At 33.4% G+C, this 19,339-nt stretch overlaps 1 protein-coding gene across 4 annotated transcripts in view; it reads right to left on the reverse strand.

The window, feature by feature from the left end:
* Positions 1–19,339, reverse strand: part of LOC139502078 (monocarboxylate transporter 12-like) — a 54,491-nt gene that overhangs the window by 27,923 nt on the left and 7,229 nt on the right. Inside the window, exon 2 of one of the 4 annotated variants that reach the window (XM_071291423.1) lies at positions 3,806–6,139. The exons of the other annotated variants lie outside the window; for them this stretch is intronic. Within the exon in view, the coding sequence (XP_071147524.1) occupies positions 4,884–6,119 (1,236 nt within the window). The 5' untranslated portion in view covers positions 6,120–6,139 and the 3' untranslated portion in view covers positions 3,806–4,883. Of the gene's footprint in view, positions 1–3,805; positions 6,140–19,339 lie in introns of those variants that run through there. 4 annotated transcript variants of the gene reach the window in all.

Genomic DNA, 19,339 nt, shown 5'->3' on the forward strand with positions numbered 1-19,339 from the left:
TGGTAAAAGGACTTCAGCTATAATCCAACTCCGATTAATAAACCCGTTTAACAAAAACCAGGAACATATATATTGACACATTAGATAAACTGTTCCCAGCCAAAACTACTCCTCAAAATAGACTTTAAAAAACAGAATATATTTTAAAGAGATCTATTGATCTCTATTCCATTGCATTCCGAATTTTCATTTGTGTTTATGATTACTTAAATGATGTATTTCAAACATTGGATGATTGTAGAAATTAAAGAGAGAAATGACAAAAACATTTACATGCATTTTGCATTAACTTTAATCCAGGTTAGGTTCTTGAAATAACAGGCATGTGATATCTGCATTTACTGCATTCGTTCTTTTTTTATATTGACAGTTTTTGCTATAATCTGTAGGCAATATTTTGTTGGTATACTGTGCATTAATTTATATTCATCAGTACCGATTTGTATGGATGGAGTAAAAATTTGATTTCGCAGCGTCAACTATACTTATACCGATGTGATCTAAGACGATTAGTATCCTTCGTATGTTAACTTTTGCATGGTCAGCTATCAGCCACAAAATGATACAATTAAAGGAACCATAGTTTTATTTACAGTCAAATTATAAAGAATCGTCCGCAATTTGACTTTACACCTGTTTCAGGGGATTTCAAATATATGTCTTCTTGCTCCCAGAAAAGTGAATTTTATACCGTTGAGATTTTAAGCCCTTTGTCTTTTTCACAGCCTGAGGTTTTGTTACTTCGTTAGAATAATACAACGTAATTGATTCTCTAATTGAATCGGCTTTTGCTATCGTTAAATACTGACAATTAATTTTAAATTTATATATATCAAATACCGAGATTGATTATACGTAAAAACATTTTTCTTGTGAATGCAATCGCGTTTGATCAAACTGTTGTTTGCTTTCTTCAATATTGATATGATTATAATGTTGAGACAGCGTGCACAAGGTTAACGGCAACTGTTAAATGCGCTTTTAAAAGTAGCTTAAGTTTATACAACCACGTTAAACATATATTTTAAATTGGAAGTGGTTTTTTTTTAAGATAAAATGATAAAACTAGCCATTAAAATCCACAAAAGTAAACAGGTTATCAAAATTAAATTTATAAAGTATGAAACGAACATGGAGAAAACGGCAAAAATGTGTGTAACTTGTAACGTTAAAGGAGCATAAAATAGAGATTTTGACATAAAATTTGTATAAATTAAACGCATTTTCGTACAATAGAATTTTTCGGATTCGGGCTATTACATCAAATGAACTTCACAAAACAAAAAATCCAAAACGGCCATGGTTTATGCGTTTGGACTGTAGTTCGTTATGTGTAAGAAGTAGTAATTAAGAAAGAATAATATTAGAAAATGGAAGAATCGGTAAATAAAAATATGTACTTGTTATTTTCTTATTTCGAAATGACTTGATATTCAAAATGTGCATTACAAGGGGTTTTAAAAAATCTGCAAATTATGAATTATTCGATAGTCCAGGCTGAACACTTGAATTTGTTAAATGTCCAGCGATTATTTTACAGTTTAAAGAAATGAGGTTTTAACGCTATTTTATGAATAGCGTCCACGGCAAAGTCGCTAATTATTTCCATTACAATGTTCTTAGCATATATTTTTTTAGATTTCCAGAATGTGCATTTGCTGTGCTTTGTTGTTCGAAAAAAAGAAATATGTTAAACGTTTATGTTTAAAATTATGTTATAAACTTAGTGTCCAGTGTTTTTGTTACGCTTACGTTTTCTGCCGACGTCGTAAATGATTTTAGTAATTTAAAGACGTTACGTTTGTGGACTCAGTTTTATGCACGCCGTCTATGTATTACTAGTACTTGTTTTTTATGGCATGTAACCATGTAACTGTTGTTTTGTGTCCAAATTATCAAATAGCGAAATAAAAAAGGGTTTAATAAAAAAAAAAAAAAAAAAAAAAAAAAAAAAAAAGATGTGGCATGATTGCGAATAAGACAACTCTCCACAACAGACTAAATGAAACAGAAATTAACAACTATAGGTCACGTTATGACCTTTAACAATGAGCAAAGCCCATACCGCATAGTCAGCTATAAAGGCTAGTTAAGATCCCGAGGAAATATATAAATATTTGGGATTTTTTGTTTCCAATAACTTAGTATGTACATCACATGGAATAAAACTGATAACCGTAACTGGAATACGACGATCCCAACATGTGTCATGTTTTTGTCAAAATAGTTACTCAGCTGCTAGGTTTTTCTATACCATTACATCATATTTGAATCGTAACGGTGCACTATAATGTCTAAGCGCTAAGACAATTGCCGTCGAAAAATTCGGGATGATAATCGTAAGTCAATGCAATCGGTTTAGGTTGTCTTATGTTGAAGGCGTAACCAACAGTTGCCATTATCTACGTCATGTGGACTCGGTGGCTATTTGTCTCATTGGCAATTATACCCTATTGTTTAACGTATTTGTTGATTGGTTAATAGAGACACCAAACTTATAATGGCGATTCAATACGTTATGTGTTTTCAAAATATTTTTTTTTATAAATTTTCTGTTTACAAAACTTTGAATTTTTCGAAAAACTAAGGATTTTCTTACCCCAGGAGTAGATTACCTTAGCCGTATTTGGCACAACTTTTTGAAATTTTGGGTCCTCAATGCTCTTCAACTTTGTATTTATTTGGCTTTTTTTAACTATTTTGATCTGAGCGTCACTGATGAGTCTTATGTAGACGAAACGCGCGTCATGCGTATAAAATTATAATCCTGGTACTTTTGATAACTATTTACACCACTGGGTCGATGCCACTGCTGGTGGACATTTCGTCCCCGAGGGTATCACCAGCCCAGTAGTCAGCATTTCGGTGTTGAAATGAATATCAATTATATGGTCATTTTTATAAATTTTCTGTTTACAAAACTTTGAATTTTTCGAAAAACTAAGGATTTTCTTACCCCAGGAGTAGATTACCTTAGCCGTATTTGGCACAACTTTTTGGATTTTGGGTCCTCAATGCTCTTCAACTTTGTATTTATTTGGCTTTTTTAACTATTTTGATCTGACCGTCACTGATGAGTCTTATGTAGACGAAACGCGCGTCTGGCGTATAAAATTATAATCCTGGTACTTTTGATAACTATTTACATCACTGGGTCGATGCCACTGCTGGTGGACGTTTCGTCACCGAGGGTATCACCAGCCCAGTAGTCAGCATTTCGGTTTTGAAATGAATATCAATTATATGGTCATTTTTATAAATTTTCTGTTTACAAAACTTTGAATTTTTCGAAAAACTAAGGATTTTCTTACCCCAGGAGTAGATTACCTTAGCCGTATTTGGCACAACTTTTTGGAATTTTGGGTCCTCAATGCTCTTCAACTTTGTATTTATTTGGCTTTTTTAACTATTTTGATCTGAGCGTCACTGATGAGTCTTATGTAGACGAAACGCGCGTCTGGCGTATAAAATTATAATTCTGGTACTTTTGATAACTATTTGAGAATCGAAAAAAAAATATATCTAATATTTTCTGCTCCAATGGAATTTCAAACACAAAATATTGATTTAAAAAATTCTTCTCCCGATTCATGGTCAGATGTTCAAAATGTATATCTTATGCGGCTTTTTAGTAAGTCAACGATAACAATTCAGTTAAATAAATCATAAATGTCACTCTAATCCAAGAAAAAACTCTTTTTAAAAGATTGCAGAACTTTAATCTTTTTGAATTTGTTTTGTTTTTTTATAAGTTCTTTTTATTGAATCATGTATGACGAACATCGAATTCCCGCAGAAAATGTTACAGATTCAATATTAATTTTATTAAAGAATCACCACTTGTAATACATGTAATTGAATTATCATAATATATATATATTGAATATGACAGTAATCTTATTTAAATTAATATACCAATGCCATTCTATAAAGAATTGTATAGATATCAAATTGAATTATTGCTGTATATATATATGTATATTTATATCACGTATTTAAAACATTTCCATTATGTAAAACCATATAACTACATTGATCATGTCTATAAAATATTTCAGTTCTGTAAAAACATAACTATCAATTGAGCATATAAAAAACTATTTCTTCTACTTAAAATATTTAACGGAATCGCCTGTAAAATCACCACTACTTCTTTTAACTTAGTAAAATAAACTTTCACGCATGTGCATTTAAAGGACGGTCTAATACAACATGTTTCTCATCTTCAATTTTATCATTGCACACACATAAAACTCTTTCATTTACAGTTTTGTTTTCATAGCGAGCTGTTATTATTCGAAAAGGGGCAACAACACACCTAAATTTGGCAAATGCACCTCTGTATTGTATTGGAATGTTCTTCCTCAAATACATCTCTGTCTCAAAAATATCCGTAAACCTTAAATATAAGAACGTAAATTTGTTTCCAACATTTTGTGACAATATTCTATTTTGCCAATTTCACTAATAATTTTCAAATAAAATATCTTTTATCTGTTTAGTTACATAATAGTATCTCTATAATATATAGATCTACATTACATATCCTAAATTTTGTCATAATTCTGTAACACCAGTTTTTTTCCTAATCACCCTATCTGTTGACATACATTTACATCTAACCCAATGTCTAAAACCACGACTCCACTGTTTAACAAAAGCGTCACTCCTTTTCGAAAATTTCAGTAATTTCAATTTATGTTTTTATGACATTAATCTGAACATAAAACCATCTCTATATTTGATTCATATAATGTATTATTTGTAATGGTGATATGTTGTAATAAATGTTCCAACTTAAAAATTGTTGTTCTTTACATGACTGTACAAGTATGTGATGCATTTCGTGTATGTTATCAGGTCATATGAAAAATTAACAACTACTAACTATTGTTTAAACCCCATCGATTCCTAAAGATAATCAACGCAGCTACAATTTCAGATAATATTTCTACTACTAACACAAAAATACAGACTCTATCAATTTTCTGTACCACGTTTTGCCAGTTTGTTTTGGCACTCACTGTTAAGTGTTTCGAAGTGTTTATTTCCTGATTCTCATGGCTATTTTCCTGCTGTCGACATTTCATAGCACATGTACACAATTTTAATAGTGAAAATGTTTTAGTATCATTATTTCGGTAATATAATGATAAAGTTACTATCGCCATTACAGTTGTCAGTATGCTGGCTATCACTTTTGCTATCAGTAATATTATGAAGATACTAACTTCGCTGCTCTCGGGAAGATTTTCGGAAACCATTGTTATTATAACTACAAATGTAAGAAATAAGGTTACCGAAAGTGATATTCTTTCTCCAGATTCTATTGGTAGAACAAACACGAAAACGTTGACAAAACTAACAAGAAAAATTGGCAGTATTAGGCTTACGCACACAAATAAAGGTTTCCTTTCAAGTTTAAGTTGTACAATCAACTGTGGCCAACCATTTGGTCCCGGTACAGACGTAACATTAGTTAAGTCCCACTCTGCATGAGGAGCAAAGTATGTGAGTGATAAAAGGGTTTGGTCCCCGTAAGAATTGTAATCCGTGTATACAGCACTGTCATCAAAATATAACTCAATTTTGCAAACGTGGGAATCGAAAGGGAAATAATACATGCTTGCATGACAAACGGCTTCAATTACACCACCAGCTAAAACGGTCGCTGAACCATTTGAATAATATTCAACATAAGTGGTCATTTGATCCAAGTCATCATCTGAAGTAAAGATTGTCCGTTTTTCTATTGTATTTCGTATCATAATCTTCGGAAACCAAACCTCTGTAACTGGAAAACGCAGTAGAGTTATGCCATCGTTTTCTGTTTCATTCCATGTGATATAATCATCTTTCCATTTTATCCGGAAAAGTGCATATACAGCATAGGTTCCAGCATTCTCATTAAAATCCAAAAACAAATCAATGTACGGGTGAACGGTCACGTATACACCATCATTTTCGTGTTTCCGTGGTATTTGCTGGTTAGAATACTTTTCTATGAGTGTGCTTTTCAATTGTCTTTTTGTCTGATATTGGTCTACTGTCTGGTTATTAGCAGAACAAATATACACATGACAAATGATTACGACCAGAAAACAAACCATCTTTTCCATATTGGAGTCGAAACTGATCCCTTAAGTTGAGCACATGAAAAATAAATAAGTTAAGAAAATGTTAAAGCAAGGTTTCTTGTTTTTCTGAACCAAATATTCTTACTTTGAACAAGATAGCAACTTATACAAGTAGAAACATCGAAATGATGAATTAAAGTTTTATTTAGTAGTTATATATAAATGGGGCGGAACAAAATACAGTCAATTTAATTTGCAATAATTTAAAAAAAATTACATGCCAATGAATAGGCATAATACTAAACGTAAACAAATTAAATCCGTGTATAAATTGTGTTTGTTGAATATCTCTTTATCCTTTCCAATTTGGTTTGGAAATCCTCTAGAAAGTCACACAAGAAAAACATATACGAAATAAATAATTTCCGAGGTAGCTATAGAAAAACAAAACCAGAGGCAATTAACATTTTGGAAATCTCCTATTTTTGGATATTCGTTTAGTCATTATACCATTCACTGGAATCTATAACTTTATCTATAACAGCTATATTTTGTGCAATCATCATGTAATTATGGATAACTTTTTCCACGATCACTGAATAAGGGGTTTCTTTAATAAAGGATGGAAATAACTTTGAAATTAGTTTTACAATTTAAATAGCATGATTCAATGTATTATTTTTAGTTGCAGTTTAATACAATATTAGGTCAATGTCAGAAAAATATACACTTTCATGTATTCTGCGAAAAACTAGGGTTGGTGCGGTAAAACCTCGCCCTTCCTTAGTTTCTCAGCTTAATACAAAAAAAGTTGATATTTTTCTGACTTTGAACTTATATTGTATATATATCTGCAACACAAACAAAGTTGCAGATACGATAAGATTTGGAATGGAATTAAATCAATATGTTTTTTCGATGCTGTGCCTTCATACAATAATAATTTCATTTGCAAAATACATAACTGTTGTGTCTAAAATTACGTAGATGATGAAATGTCAATTATAATTAAATTCTTAAATGTAACTATTATTTCTTATTATACCGATCGTTTGTATTTCTTTTGTTCTTATAACGTGACTCTGTACTTTAAAAGATCCCTTCAGTATGATATTGTTTTATTATATGTCAGTATGATATATTTCTATTATGAATTACTATATACGTTGAACCACAAACGTCAAAATCATTCAATCGCGTAGTGGAATTAACTATTTGTGGATTCTTATAAATTCTACATATAACTTTTGGACTAGTTTAAATCTCGGTCTATTTCTGAAATTTATTCTTACATACTTTTAATTTTTTAACCCTGTATGCTAACATTGCCTATGTAAAATTTTAAAATCGTTTGTATGCACATTGTACGACAAATTTATGTGACGTTTAAAAAATTTCTGACGTCAGACACTCAAATCAATGAATGTGTTCGTAGATAGTAGATGTTTTTGTGTTATGTTAAATTGTTCCTTTTAAAACTGTTATACGATGATGACTGATGTACCCATATTTTGACTTTTTTATTTATTGTGTCTGTTCATTTAACGCATCAATGTAAATATAACGAAATTTGATGAGACTGTCATTTAAGTGAGAGGGTAAGCGCTATAGAACCAGGTTAAATCCACCATTTTCTACATTTAAAAATGCCTGTACCAAGTCAGGAATATGACAGTTCTTGTCCATTCGTCTTTGATACGTTTTGTTTTTTGACTTTGCCATGTGATTATGGACTTTCCGAATTGATTTTCCTCTAAGTTCAGTATTTTTGTGATTTTACTTTGTATCATTCGTACGGCATTTCACAGGAAACATAGATCGTTTGTACCATTCGTACGGCATTTCACAGGAAAACATAGATCGTTTGTACCATTCGTACGACATTTCAGAGGAAAACATTGATCGTTTGTACCATTCGTACGACATTTCACACGAAAACATAGATCGTTTGTACCATTCGTACGTCATTTCACAGGAAAACATAGATCGTTTGTACCATTCGTACGGCATTTCACAGGAAAACATAGATCGTTTGTACCATTCGTACGTCATTTCACAGGAAAACATACATCGTTTGTACCATTCGTACGGCATTTCACAGGAAAACATAGATCGTTTGTACCATTCGTACGGCATTTCACAGGAAAACATAGATCGTTTGTACCATTCGTACGGCATTTCAAAGAAAAACATAGATCGTCTGTACCATTCGTACGGCATTTCACAGGAAAACATAGATCGTTTGTACCATTCGTACGGCATTTCACAGGAAAACATAGATCGTTTGTACCATTCGCACGGCATTTCACAGGAAAACATTGATCGTTTGTACCATTCGTACGGCATTTCACAGGAAAACATAGATCGTTTGTACCATTCGTACGGCATTTCACAGGAAAACATAGATCGTTTGTACCATTCGTACGGCATTTCACAGGAAAACATAGATCGTTTGTACCATTCGTACGGCATTTCACAGTAAAACAAAGATCGTTTGTACCATTCGTACGGCATTTCACAGAAAACATAGATCGTTTGTACCATTCGTACGGCATTTTACAGGAAAACATCGATCGTTTGTACCATTCGTACGGCTTTTCACAGGAAAACATCGATCGTTTGTACCATTCGTACGACATTTCACAGTAAAACATAGATCGTTTGTACAATTCGTACGGCATTTTACAGGAAAACATCGATCGTTTGTACCATTCGTACGGCATTTTACAGGAAAACATAGATCGTTTGTACCATTCGTACGGCATTTCACAGGAAAACATAGATCGTTTGTACCATTCGTACGGCATTTCACAGGAAAACATAGATCGTTTGCACCATTCGTACGGCATTTCACAGGAAAACATAGATCGTTTGTACCATTCGTACGGCTTTTCACAGGAAAACATTGATCGTTTGTACCATTCGTACGGCATTTTACAGGAAAACATAAATCGTTTGTATCATTCGTACGGCATTTCACAGGAAAACATAGATCGTTTGTACCATTCGTACGGCATTTTACAGGAAAACATAGATCGTTTGTATCATTCGTACGGCTTTTCACAGGAAAACATAGATCGTTTGTACCTTTCGTACGGCTTTTCACAGGAAAACATAAACCGTTTGTACCATTCGTACGATATTTCACAGTAAAACATAGATCGTTTTTACCATTCGTACGGCATTTCACAGGAAAACATAGATCGTTTGTACCATTCGTACGGCTTTTCACAGGAAAACATAGATCGTTTGTACCATTCGTACGATATTTCACAGTAAAACATAGATCGTTTGTACCATTCGTACGGCATTTCACATGAAAACACAGAGAAGTATTGTTTGCAATAATCAGTTGTAACAAAATTCGGGACTAAGATTAATATTCTTACTATACTTTTCTATTTTTCTGTCTATCCAAAGGGTTGACTTTGGTATATTAATATAGCCATAGCTTGTCATAGCAGAATATTGTTGGACTGTACGATTGTTACGATGCTTCGTCTTTAGAGAGTGCAAGAGGCGGATTTGGGGGGACCAGGGGACACGGGCCCTCCCTTTTGTTGGAAAATTTTGGTTGGTTATATAGAGCGTGATAGGAACGCCCACTCTTAAACAGTCAGTAGGCCCCCTTTACCTCACTAGTTAATTGACAAGCAGATGTGCGACAAGGCTGTTTAAGATACCAACAAATATTATAATGGCAATTTTATTAGCTTGGTAACCCCAAGCCTAACACCCCCCTTGTACATGATATATGACATAATAAAAAATATAACCCCATACAATAAAAAAATAAGTATTACAAATACTCAACTACAAAAAAATATTCAAACATCCTGAAATGTAACAAAGCAAAATACCACGACACCCTTAGTAATGCAACTGGGAGGTTGGGAGGGGCTTAAGAAAAAATGTGCTTGCATGCTTACGAAAGCTGATCACAATGCCATGTGGTCAATATCCCTTCGAGGCTGCGCATGAGTGAGGGGTCGTCTCAAGCTAGCTAACCCTGGGATATTAATACACGTGGCTAAAATTACATGTATCCTAAATTACACTTTACCTCACTAGTTAATTGACAAGCAGATGTGAGACAAGGCTGTCTAAGATAACAACAAATAATATAATTGTATTGTGCAATAGCAAATATTTTCAATTGCACAGTATTGCGCGATAGCAAGAAATATCTAATTGCACAATATTGTGCAATAGCAAGAAATTTTCAATTGGAGTTATTCTTTGTCCAGAATAGTAGTTGAATCAACTTAAATCATTGTTTTATACAATATACAATGTATATGCACTTTTACTACCAACTGATAAATTAAAACAATCTTTACCATTCAGTGATAACAAGCACTTTATTTTACATTTTAATATTCTATGATGTATTTAAATGAGTAGTTATTGTTGCAAACTCCATTCGAAATTTGAATTGAGATCAGTTTTGGAAAAAGGGAAAGGGGGATGTGAAAAAAAATTGGGGGAAGGGGTTAAATTTTTCTCATTTCAGATTTTATAAATAAAGAGAAAATTTCTTGAAACATTTTTTTGAGAGGATTAATATTCAACAACATAATGAATTGCTCAAAGGCAAAACAAATATTTTAAGTTCATTAGACCACATTCATTCTGTGTCAGAAACTTATGCTGTGTCAACTATTTAATCACAATCCAAATTTAGAGCTGAATCCAGCTTGAATGTTGTATCCATACTTGCCCCAAACGTTCAGGGTTCAACCTCTGCGCTCGTATAAAGCTGCGCCCTGCGGAGTATCTGGTTTTAAGGCTATTAAAAGAAAAATGCCCTAAAAATATAAAGAATACAGATATTAAAAAAAACCCCATGCAGGTCCTCATGTCATTTACATTGTCAACATATAGGACACATCAAGTCAATCTGGTTTTAAACTAGACATCTAGTCAAACTGGTTTGGTATAACTGACTGTTGCTTGCCCTATATATCTATTTCACACTGACCTTATTCGTTTGTGCTAAGAGTACATTGCACTGTCATATTTATTGATTTTCTGTTGGGACATGACCTACATTGTTAACATGCAAAACAGCAGCTTGAGATTTCAACTGATATTAGTATAATAAATTAATATTTTGAATTTTATATCCTGGTTGATGATGGGTTTTTTTTGGGACCAAGAGGTTTTCTTCATTCTTGTTCACATTATGATTATTTCAACCTTCAATGCACATTTAAAGATAGAAAAAATGTTAGCTTTCATTTAAAATATTTTGCAATTAAACAATATATTGTCAGATTTGGTTTAAACAAAAAACAAGTCAGTGTAATAGATAATCTGCAAGCATAGTCTATTTCTATAAAGTCAGGCAGATAGTTTTTTTTATATCTGAAAAAAAACTACCATGTAAAGAAATATGCAATTAAAAGGCTGAAAGTAACCCCAAAAATTCAATATTAACAGATTTTTAACAATTAAATCATGATGCACAAAGTTTTAAGTATTGTTCAGAATATTGGGTACTTTTGTACTTTAACAATATCACAATAACAATAAAGTAACCTAAATTTTGGACAAGGTAAATGGCATGAAGCCAAATTTATAAACTTCTATTGTATGAATGGGATAAACTGACCTTTCACTCTCAAGGCTAAATAAGTATTTTATAGGCTAAATACAAACTTACCTGTCAAGGTAGAATTGAAATCTGAGTGATACCAGTGTTACTCAAGTTACCATAGCTGTTATTGAAAATTGGAATGTTAGCATTTTATTTTTTGACAGTCAATATTCGGTATAAATTGAAGATCATTGGACATTGGGGTCTTCCACTACTAATATGTTTGTCCCGTATTCAGAGAAGGATTCCATTAACATATACCCATCACAGAAGTGAGGTCCAGGACAATTCAAGTATATCTTATGATTATCCTTTGTAATAAATTCCATTTTTTTATGAATGTGTATTTAGAATTATCTTAATTTTTTGTATGAGAATAATGTTCCTTGTTTCCCCTACGAACATATTAAATTAAAACAATTCTTAATATGACAAAAAGGAAAACATATGGCCAGGAATATCTGACAAGGATCTCAATTTAGGACTAAGTCCTAACAACCACTTAACCTTTTATATAATATGGTTCATAGACTCGGCTCTGTGATTCTTTTCAAAGCAGAACCAAATGTATTGTACAATGAAAGTTCCAACCATGTACTTGTGTCCGAAGCTGCACATAACTCATTACAAACAAAGACTTATTTCGTTTCAAGCCATTGTTTCCATACTAAACTATGTATTCTATTTACTAGAACACTTGGTACAATCAAAAACCTGATAAAAAAATGTTCAAATAAATTGCTTTTGGAGTGTCAAAATTCGTTCGAAGTACTTGATAAATTGCATGCTTATAATTGGAGCTTTTTATTTTTCTACCCTATATACCACTTTGCCTCATAGTCTTATTAAGAAAAATTCACACACCTCATTAGATGGTCATTTAGAAAAAGTCAGAATGTTCAAACTCTTTTAGGTTTTTTTTTTTATTAGCAACAAAGGGAGCTTCAGTCAATATATATAAACAATATACCAACGTTTCATGAGAACTGCTGAACGCATTTTTTGAGTAATTTTTGAAAACTAGAATTTTTCTAATGAATAAAATCCCTTAACTCAATAACATAAAATCTAAAATTAATAAAAATCGAAAGGGAGTTTACAACAATAGATGTAAACATGTCAGCAAAGTTTCATGAGAACTGCTGAAAACATTTTTGTGTTAATGTCTGAAAACTGGAAAATCCCCCCTTTTTAATTAATAAAACCCGTTAACTCGGAAACTTAAAATCTAAATTTATAAAAATTGAAAGTGACATCATGTTAATAGATATAAACAATTCACCAAAATTCCTTGCTTTGTGAAAGCATTTTTGAGATATTATCAGAAAACTGAAGAAAAAAAACCACCAATTTTATTGAATAAAAAACCATTACCCAGAAACTTAAAATCTAAAATTTATAAAAAAAAAACAAAACAAAAAGGGAGCTCACGTCAATAGATATAAACAATTTTCCAAAGTTTAATGCAAATTGGTTAAAGAGTTTTTGAGTTAATGTCCGACATGTTGACAACAGACGGACAACAGTATACCATAATACGTTCCGTTAACGAGCGTATAAAAAATATTATAATATATTGAGTAGTAATTTAAACACATTCTAGATACATAAATTAATACTAAAACAAAGTCATAGAAAATGGAATGCATTACAAAGGATTATATCCGTAATAAGAAATACTGATTTGTCAAAGACGATATTATTTTAATATTTCATTTACTGTTATCTGTTTTCGTCCATTTTAATTCCTTGTTATCTGTTATGAGCCAAACCAATTTGCTGTTTTGCTGTTATTGGGACCCCCCTTGCCCCCCCTTTTGATAGGTCATCAATTAATCGCCGTACGAAAGTTCTACCTCCCTTTACTATCTGACAAGCCCAATTTAGTTTACCACACAAAGATTGTAGTTGTTTCAAACTGGCTCGTTTGCGGTTTTGAAAAGATAAAATGACATCATGGAATTCTCGTCGTTTCTTATCAGGCATAGCGAGAGACAGAGAACATGTGTTTATGACAATCCCTAAAAATGTTAAACTTTGAGACGGACCCTCAATTTTATTCCAACTGATGTTGAAACCTAATCTACGTAAAGTAGCGATTAGAAAACGAATTCCTGTTTGACACTTATGAAACGTATCTTCAATCACTAATCAAAGAGCTGATAGCTCTGAGGTGGAAGAACGTGATTAAAAAGTAACTTGAATGACCATAAAAGTAGCCCCACTAACCCAGCCTGCTTTGTTCCATTATTGTTATGACGTATTTTTTTTTCTTCAAACAAGAATGTGTCATAAGTACATGGATTCTCCATCTGTACAATCATTTTCTATGTTCAGTGGACTGTGAAAATTAGGTAAAATCTTTAATTTGGCAGTAAAATTAGAAAGATCATATCATAAGAAACACATGTGTACTAAGTTTCAAGTTGATTGGATTTCGACTTCATCAAAACTACCTCGACCATTTACTTTAACCTGCAGCAGGACGGATGGAAAGACCAGAAAACATAATGCCCATAAATGGGGCATAAAAATGGTAAGACTTGGTACATACCCGCCAACTTTTGAAAGTTCCCATGGGGTTTTTTAGTGCGCAGCAACAATTTTAAAGGTTACAATTTTTAGCGAAGTATTCTGTATGATCTGGATTGTCTAGAAAAGGTGTCATATTTGTATGATGAACTTGAATGCCTTTTTTTAAAGTCTGTTTGCATGATTCTAAAAAATCGGTAGAAAAGATGAACATGTAGCTAGCAGACCAGGGTTTTATTTTCTTGTGTAAGAATATTAGATGCTTATTGAAATTTCCAATTTTGAATTATGCACAAAGATGGACCTTTAACAGGTTGGAAAAAAATACTTTTTATTATCTTTATGGTATTACTGCATCATTGAATTTTGTCAATCAGCCATGTTTTTATTCTTAAGCTGTGTAAGAACCTGCTTGCAGATGAAAATTCACATGCCATGTTCACGATTGTTAAAACAACTAGATGAAAACAACACAAGTTCAAAATCTAGCATGTTAGAATAATCTTCAGAGAAAACGTTTTTGGTTGGCTTATTAATTGACCAAATTAAAAGGTCCAAAATGGAAAGCCTCACCGAAAGTCAGGAAACATCTCAAAACCTGAAAACAGCTCTATTCTAAATGGAAAGTTCTGGGCAAACCAAAAAATCATCAAAGCAAGCAAGATCTCAAAATTGAAAAGAAGAAACTCCGTAGTCAACAGAGACAAGAACATGCAACTGACAGGAGAAAGCTATACCAGCAAATTATGGACAATCCTTCATCTGAACTCTTCTTCAAACTCATTAATAGAAAAAAATCAAAGTCTAAAACGGAAACATCTGGCTTGGAAATTGACGGTGAATTTGACTTCTCTTCCCAAAATCAAAGCCGAGCTTTCGCAAACTACTACGAAGATCTCAGCCTTCCAAAAGAGAACGCATATGACAATGCATATCTGGAACTCTGCCAAAATAAGACAGAAAATAGTTGAGGAAAGTTAACCTTCAGTCAGAATTTGCCATCAATTGACCCATACACAGAAAAGGAAGTACAACAAGCAATTGAGTACTTAAACACAGAAAATCAGCGGACGAACACGGAATCTGTGCAGAACATCTAAAATATGTTCAACATACCGTGGTACCAGTGCTGACAAAAAATTTTCAATAAAATCTTGCAGGAAAAAAAAGTCCCAGTTGACTTCAAATCAGGAATCTTGACTCCAGTCTTAAAGAAGGAAAAAATCCATCTCTGGTTAATAGTTACCGTCGCATCACCGTGACGCCAGTACTTTCTAAACTACACGAATTCTGCATTCTTGCAAACTCTTTATCAACTCCGGTACTGACTTACAATTTGGATTTACTGCAGGTGTTTGGCCACTCTTCGCAAGTCTAATAATCTCCGAGTGTAAATGTGAAATAAGCAGTGCATTATCCTTATATCTAGCAACTGTCGACGTCCAATCAGCTGTTGATGTCGTCCAACATACCATTCGTCTTGACAAGCTTCTCGACCGTGGAACACACCCTGATATATGGTTACTAATTAAAGATTTCTAAAGCGGTCTTACCTCCAAAGTTAAATGACAGGGAGAATTCAGTGACAGCTTTAACATCCAACAAGGAGTTAGACAAGGGGGTATTCCATCAACCCACCTATATAAATTAAAGATCTGGAAGAAAACTCCTTAGGCTTTATATTAGGCACAATATACTGTGGTGCACCAACGTGTGCTGATGATGTAGCACTACTGAGCTCAAATCCAGAAGAACTTCATGTGATGCTTAACATTCTACAGAGATATGCAAATCAACATCAGTATACTATTCACCCAACTAAATCCAAAATTATCCACTATAAATCATCAAAAAATCCTGAGCCTCACTCCTGGAACATGTCAGGAAATGTAATTTCTGCTTCTGAAGAAACGGTACATCTGGGTATAAAACGAACAGCTAGAAAGGAATGTGATAACAACATAGAGGAACGCTTCAAATCTGCAAGAAGAACCAAGTATGCTTTAATGAACTCATGTCTACATGGAACCAACGGCTTAAATAAAAAAATCTCAGTTACAATATACAAAAGCTATGTATTGCCTAGACTCCCGTATGGCTTGAAAGTCCTCACTTTACCAAAGCTCAAATGGAAATATATACTGGAAAACTCTCAGATCAATACAATCATTCTCTAAAAGAACGGCTATTCCTGTCATTTAATTATTTACTATTGGGTGTCCTACCGGTAGAAGGAGAAATCCACAGAAATAAACTGACACTCTTACATGCAATTCTGTCTTGTGACAACTCTAAATTAAAGGAAATTCTTTAAAAATAATATCCGTCAATTCCAAAAATCCTTAAAGCTTCTTTCATCAATCAATTTTACTGCTACAACAATACAACCTGCCAAACATTCTTGACTCTAGTATAAAACTGCCTTCAAAAGTTGTATGGAAAAAAATCCTGAAATCAACAATCAACAAATACTGGACCTATGAACTACAAGAAACGGCAAAGTCTAAATCCTCATTGAGTTTCCTGAACACAACCATCTCAGAGATAGGTATTGTCCACCCAGTCTGGGAATTCGCATCACAGAGCTTATTAGATGTACATGAAAAGCATGATCAAAGCTCGTATGCTCACTGGTACATACTTTGTACAGGCCGACAAATACAAATTTAGCCAATACAAGATAAATGCAATATGCCTGCTGTGTCATAGGGAGGACGAAGATTTAACGCACGTCTTAACATTCTGTTCAGCTTTAAGGGAAACTCGTATGAAGCATTTCCTTCCTCTCAAAGTCTTGGTCACAAATATCATAGGCTGCAAAGGATGGGAACAACTCTTTAACATCAACCAAAACATTGTAGCACTTTTGCTTGATTTTTCAGTTTTCTACAATCTGCAAAACCTCAGCAAAACCCACTGGCTAGAGACTTCTGTTACAAAATACATATCTGTGGTTACAGCTTCTAAAGAATTCAGAAATCAAGTGAAATTCAAATGGATGTATGTGAATTTAAGGAATGAATATTATAGACAATGAACTTTTAGTGACTTATGTACCTAATCAAGTATCTATTTTTTACTTATGTTTGATAAGATGGTTTTTAGATTTTATGTCTCCAAACATGTACATTTTCTAATCCTCTAACCCAAATTTTAATTAACTTTTAAAAATATAAAATAAATCTTTGATTTACGCTCTCCTGTAAATACTCCCGATTACCCAGTAAGGGGTGTTCCTAAGATAGGAAGCTTATACACAAGAAAGAAAGAAAGACAGAAAGAAGAGAAACAGAGAATTTGATTGGCTGAACACCGTTGTCTTACCAAGGAACAGATGATTTTCATTAAATTGTGTTTTAGAGTTTTTTAACGATACCCTTACTAATATTTTTTAATAAATGCAAGGACGTATTATAAAACGTCCTTGATAAGAGTAAAGAGAATGAACACAGGGCGAACGTACTATACGGGCGAAAGAACTCAGGACGAACAGACCAAGGGCGCACATGTCAATAGGGCGAGTTGTCCCGATACCATATTCACACATGCGTACTACAAATATCTACAGTAAAAACATCCGGTTACAAGTAAACAAATAACGTTCATGTAGATGAGATGAAATCTAATAATTAGCATACATGAAAGGGTACATATTTACGATAGTGATTGTTTTTCAATCCGAATTTACAAATTAAATGATTCAGATGCTTAATCATGTGTAAAAATCGGTGTCAGGAATCAGAAGTTGTTATGAAATTGTAATACACAGAAACGAATGCGGCATACGGAGGCTCAATAATTTTAAAGTCGGCACCATAGGCCTTCAGAAGACTTGAAGTCTTCTTCCACCAAAAAATCATCTAAATACGCAATGCAAGTAATATTATATGTACATTTCATGATTTCACAGACAGAAGCACTTAATTGCTGAAAATTTTTAGGGTTTCTCGCGTGACCAAACGGAAGTTTAGCATCATACATATATGTTGGAGAATCGTCCCCATTAAACGTCCACTGGAGGCCTGTCAAAGGATAATTAGAATCATGACACTTTACAGATCTATAAGTACTCTTTAAATCAATTTTCCCGAGATAATCATTACGTTTAATTATCTTCAATGCATGTCGTTAATCCATGTAAGAACAACTAGTATCCGTAGTGTTTGAATTAAGAGAAATGCCTGTCGGTAGGCTAGCATTATGAATGATACGCACATCGCCATTTTATTTTTCCATTACACCTATTGAGCTGATTATAATCGGTTTAGTTTTAGTAACTACATAATTCCCAAGTTCAATTTCTAGTTTAATTTGTTTTTCAACAGCACGATGAAAACGGAAAGCGGACGAGTATTTTTTCCTATCTAAAAGCAGATGCGGACCATAAACAACACTAAGCTTAAAACTATCTTTTACACCGTTTAAAATAAATTCTCTGTCGTCAACAGAAGCAGGCAGCAATTGGTTCCACGCCTCAAAACGTAAACAATTTAAGTTTTTTGCTGCATGGGTTAATCCTAAGTCTGAGGCGCATATACGGGTTTTTTGCGACTTTATCAATACGAGTGGTACTGCTATGTCCGTGACATGAGATAGCAGAATGACTGCTTGACATACAAATGGCATAATGGTGCATCATTCGACAATCTTGGCGGTAACAAGAGTTATTATTAAAGTTCCTACAGATTTCTCGCCCGTCGGGTAAAAAGGGGCCTCGCCGACGATCGTTATTAGCAGATTGTTTTCCATGCGGTTTTGTGGCATCGTTCATGGCTCTCGTTGTTAGATTTTCACGTTTGGACACAAGTTGGAAATCTCTTAAATCCTGACGATACGTCCCCCATGTAAATTTGTCCTCCGCCTGCATGTCTCTGTACTCTTTGTCATAGAGCAGAACAGAGTACCAAACATATGTTGAGGCGAGACGGAATATGTCAGCTGTATAGTTAAGATATGTATTAACATTTAACGCGGTATTCCTTTTTAGCAATTCCTGTAAAATTCTAATGTTAGCGTAACCCCACTCTTCAATAGAAATTTTGTCTAAGGTTTTCTTTTTGCCAACCCGAAATTCCATATCCCCGGCAAGTGTTATGATTTGGTACTGAGGGATAGGCTCTGGCTAAAGAAA

The sequence above is a fragment of the Mytilus edulis genome, chromosome 13, assembly GCF_963676685.1.
Source record: "Mytilus edulis chromosome 13, xbMytEdul2.2, whole genome shotgun sequence".
Lineage (NCBI taxonomy): Eukaryota > Metazoa > Mollusca > Bivalvia > Mytilida > Mytilidae > Mytilus > Mytilus edulis.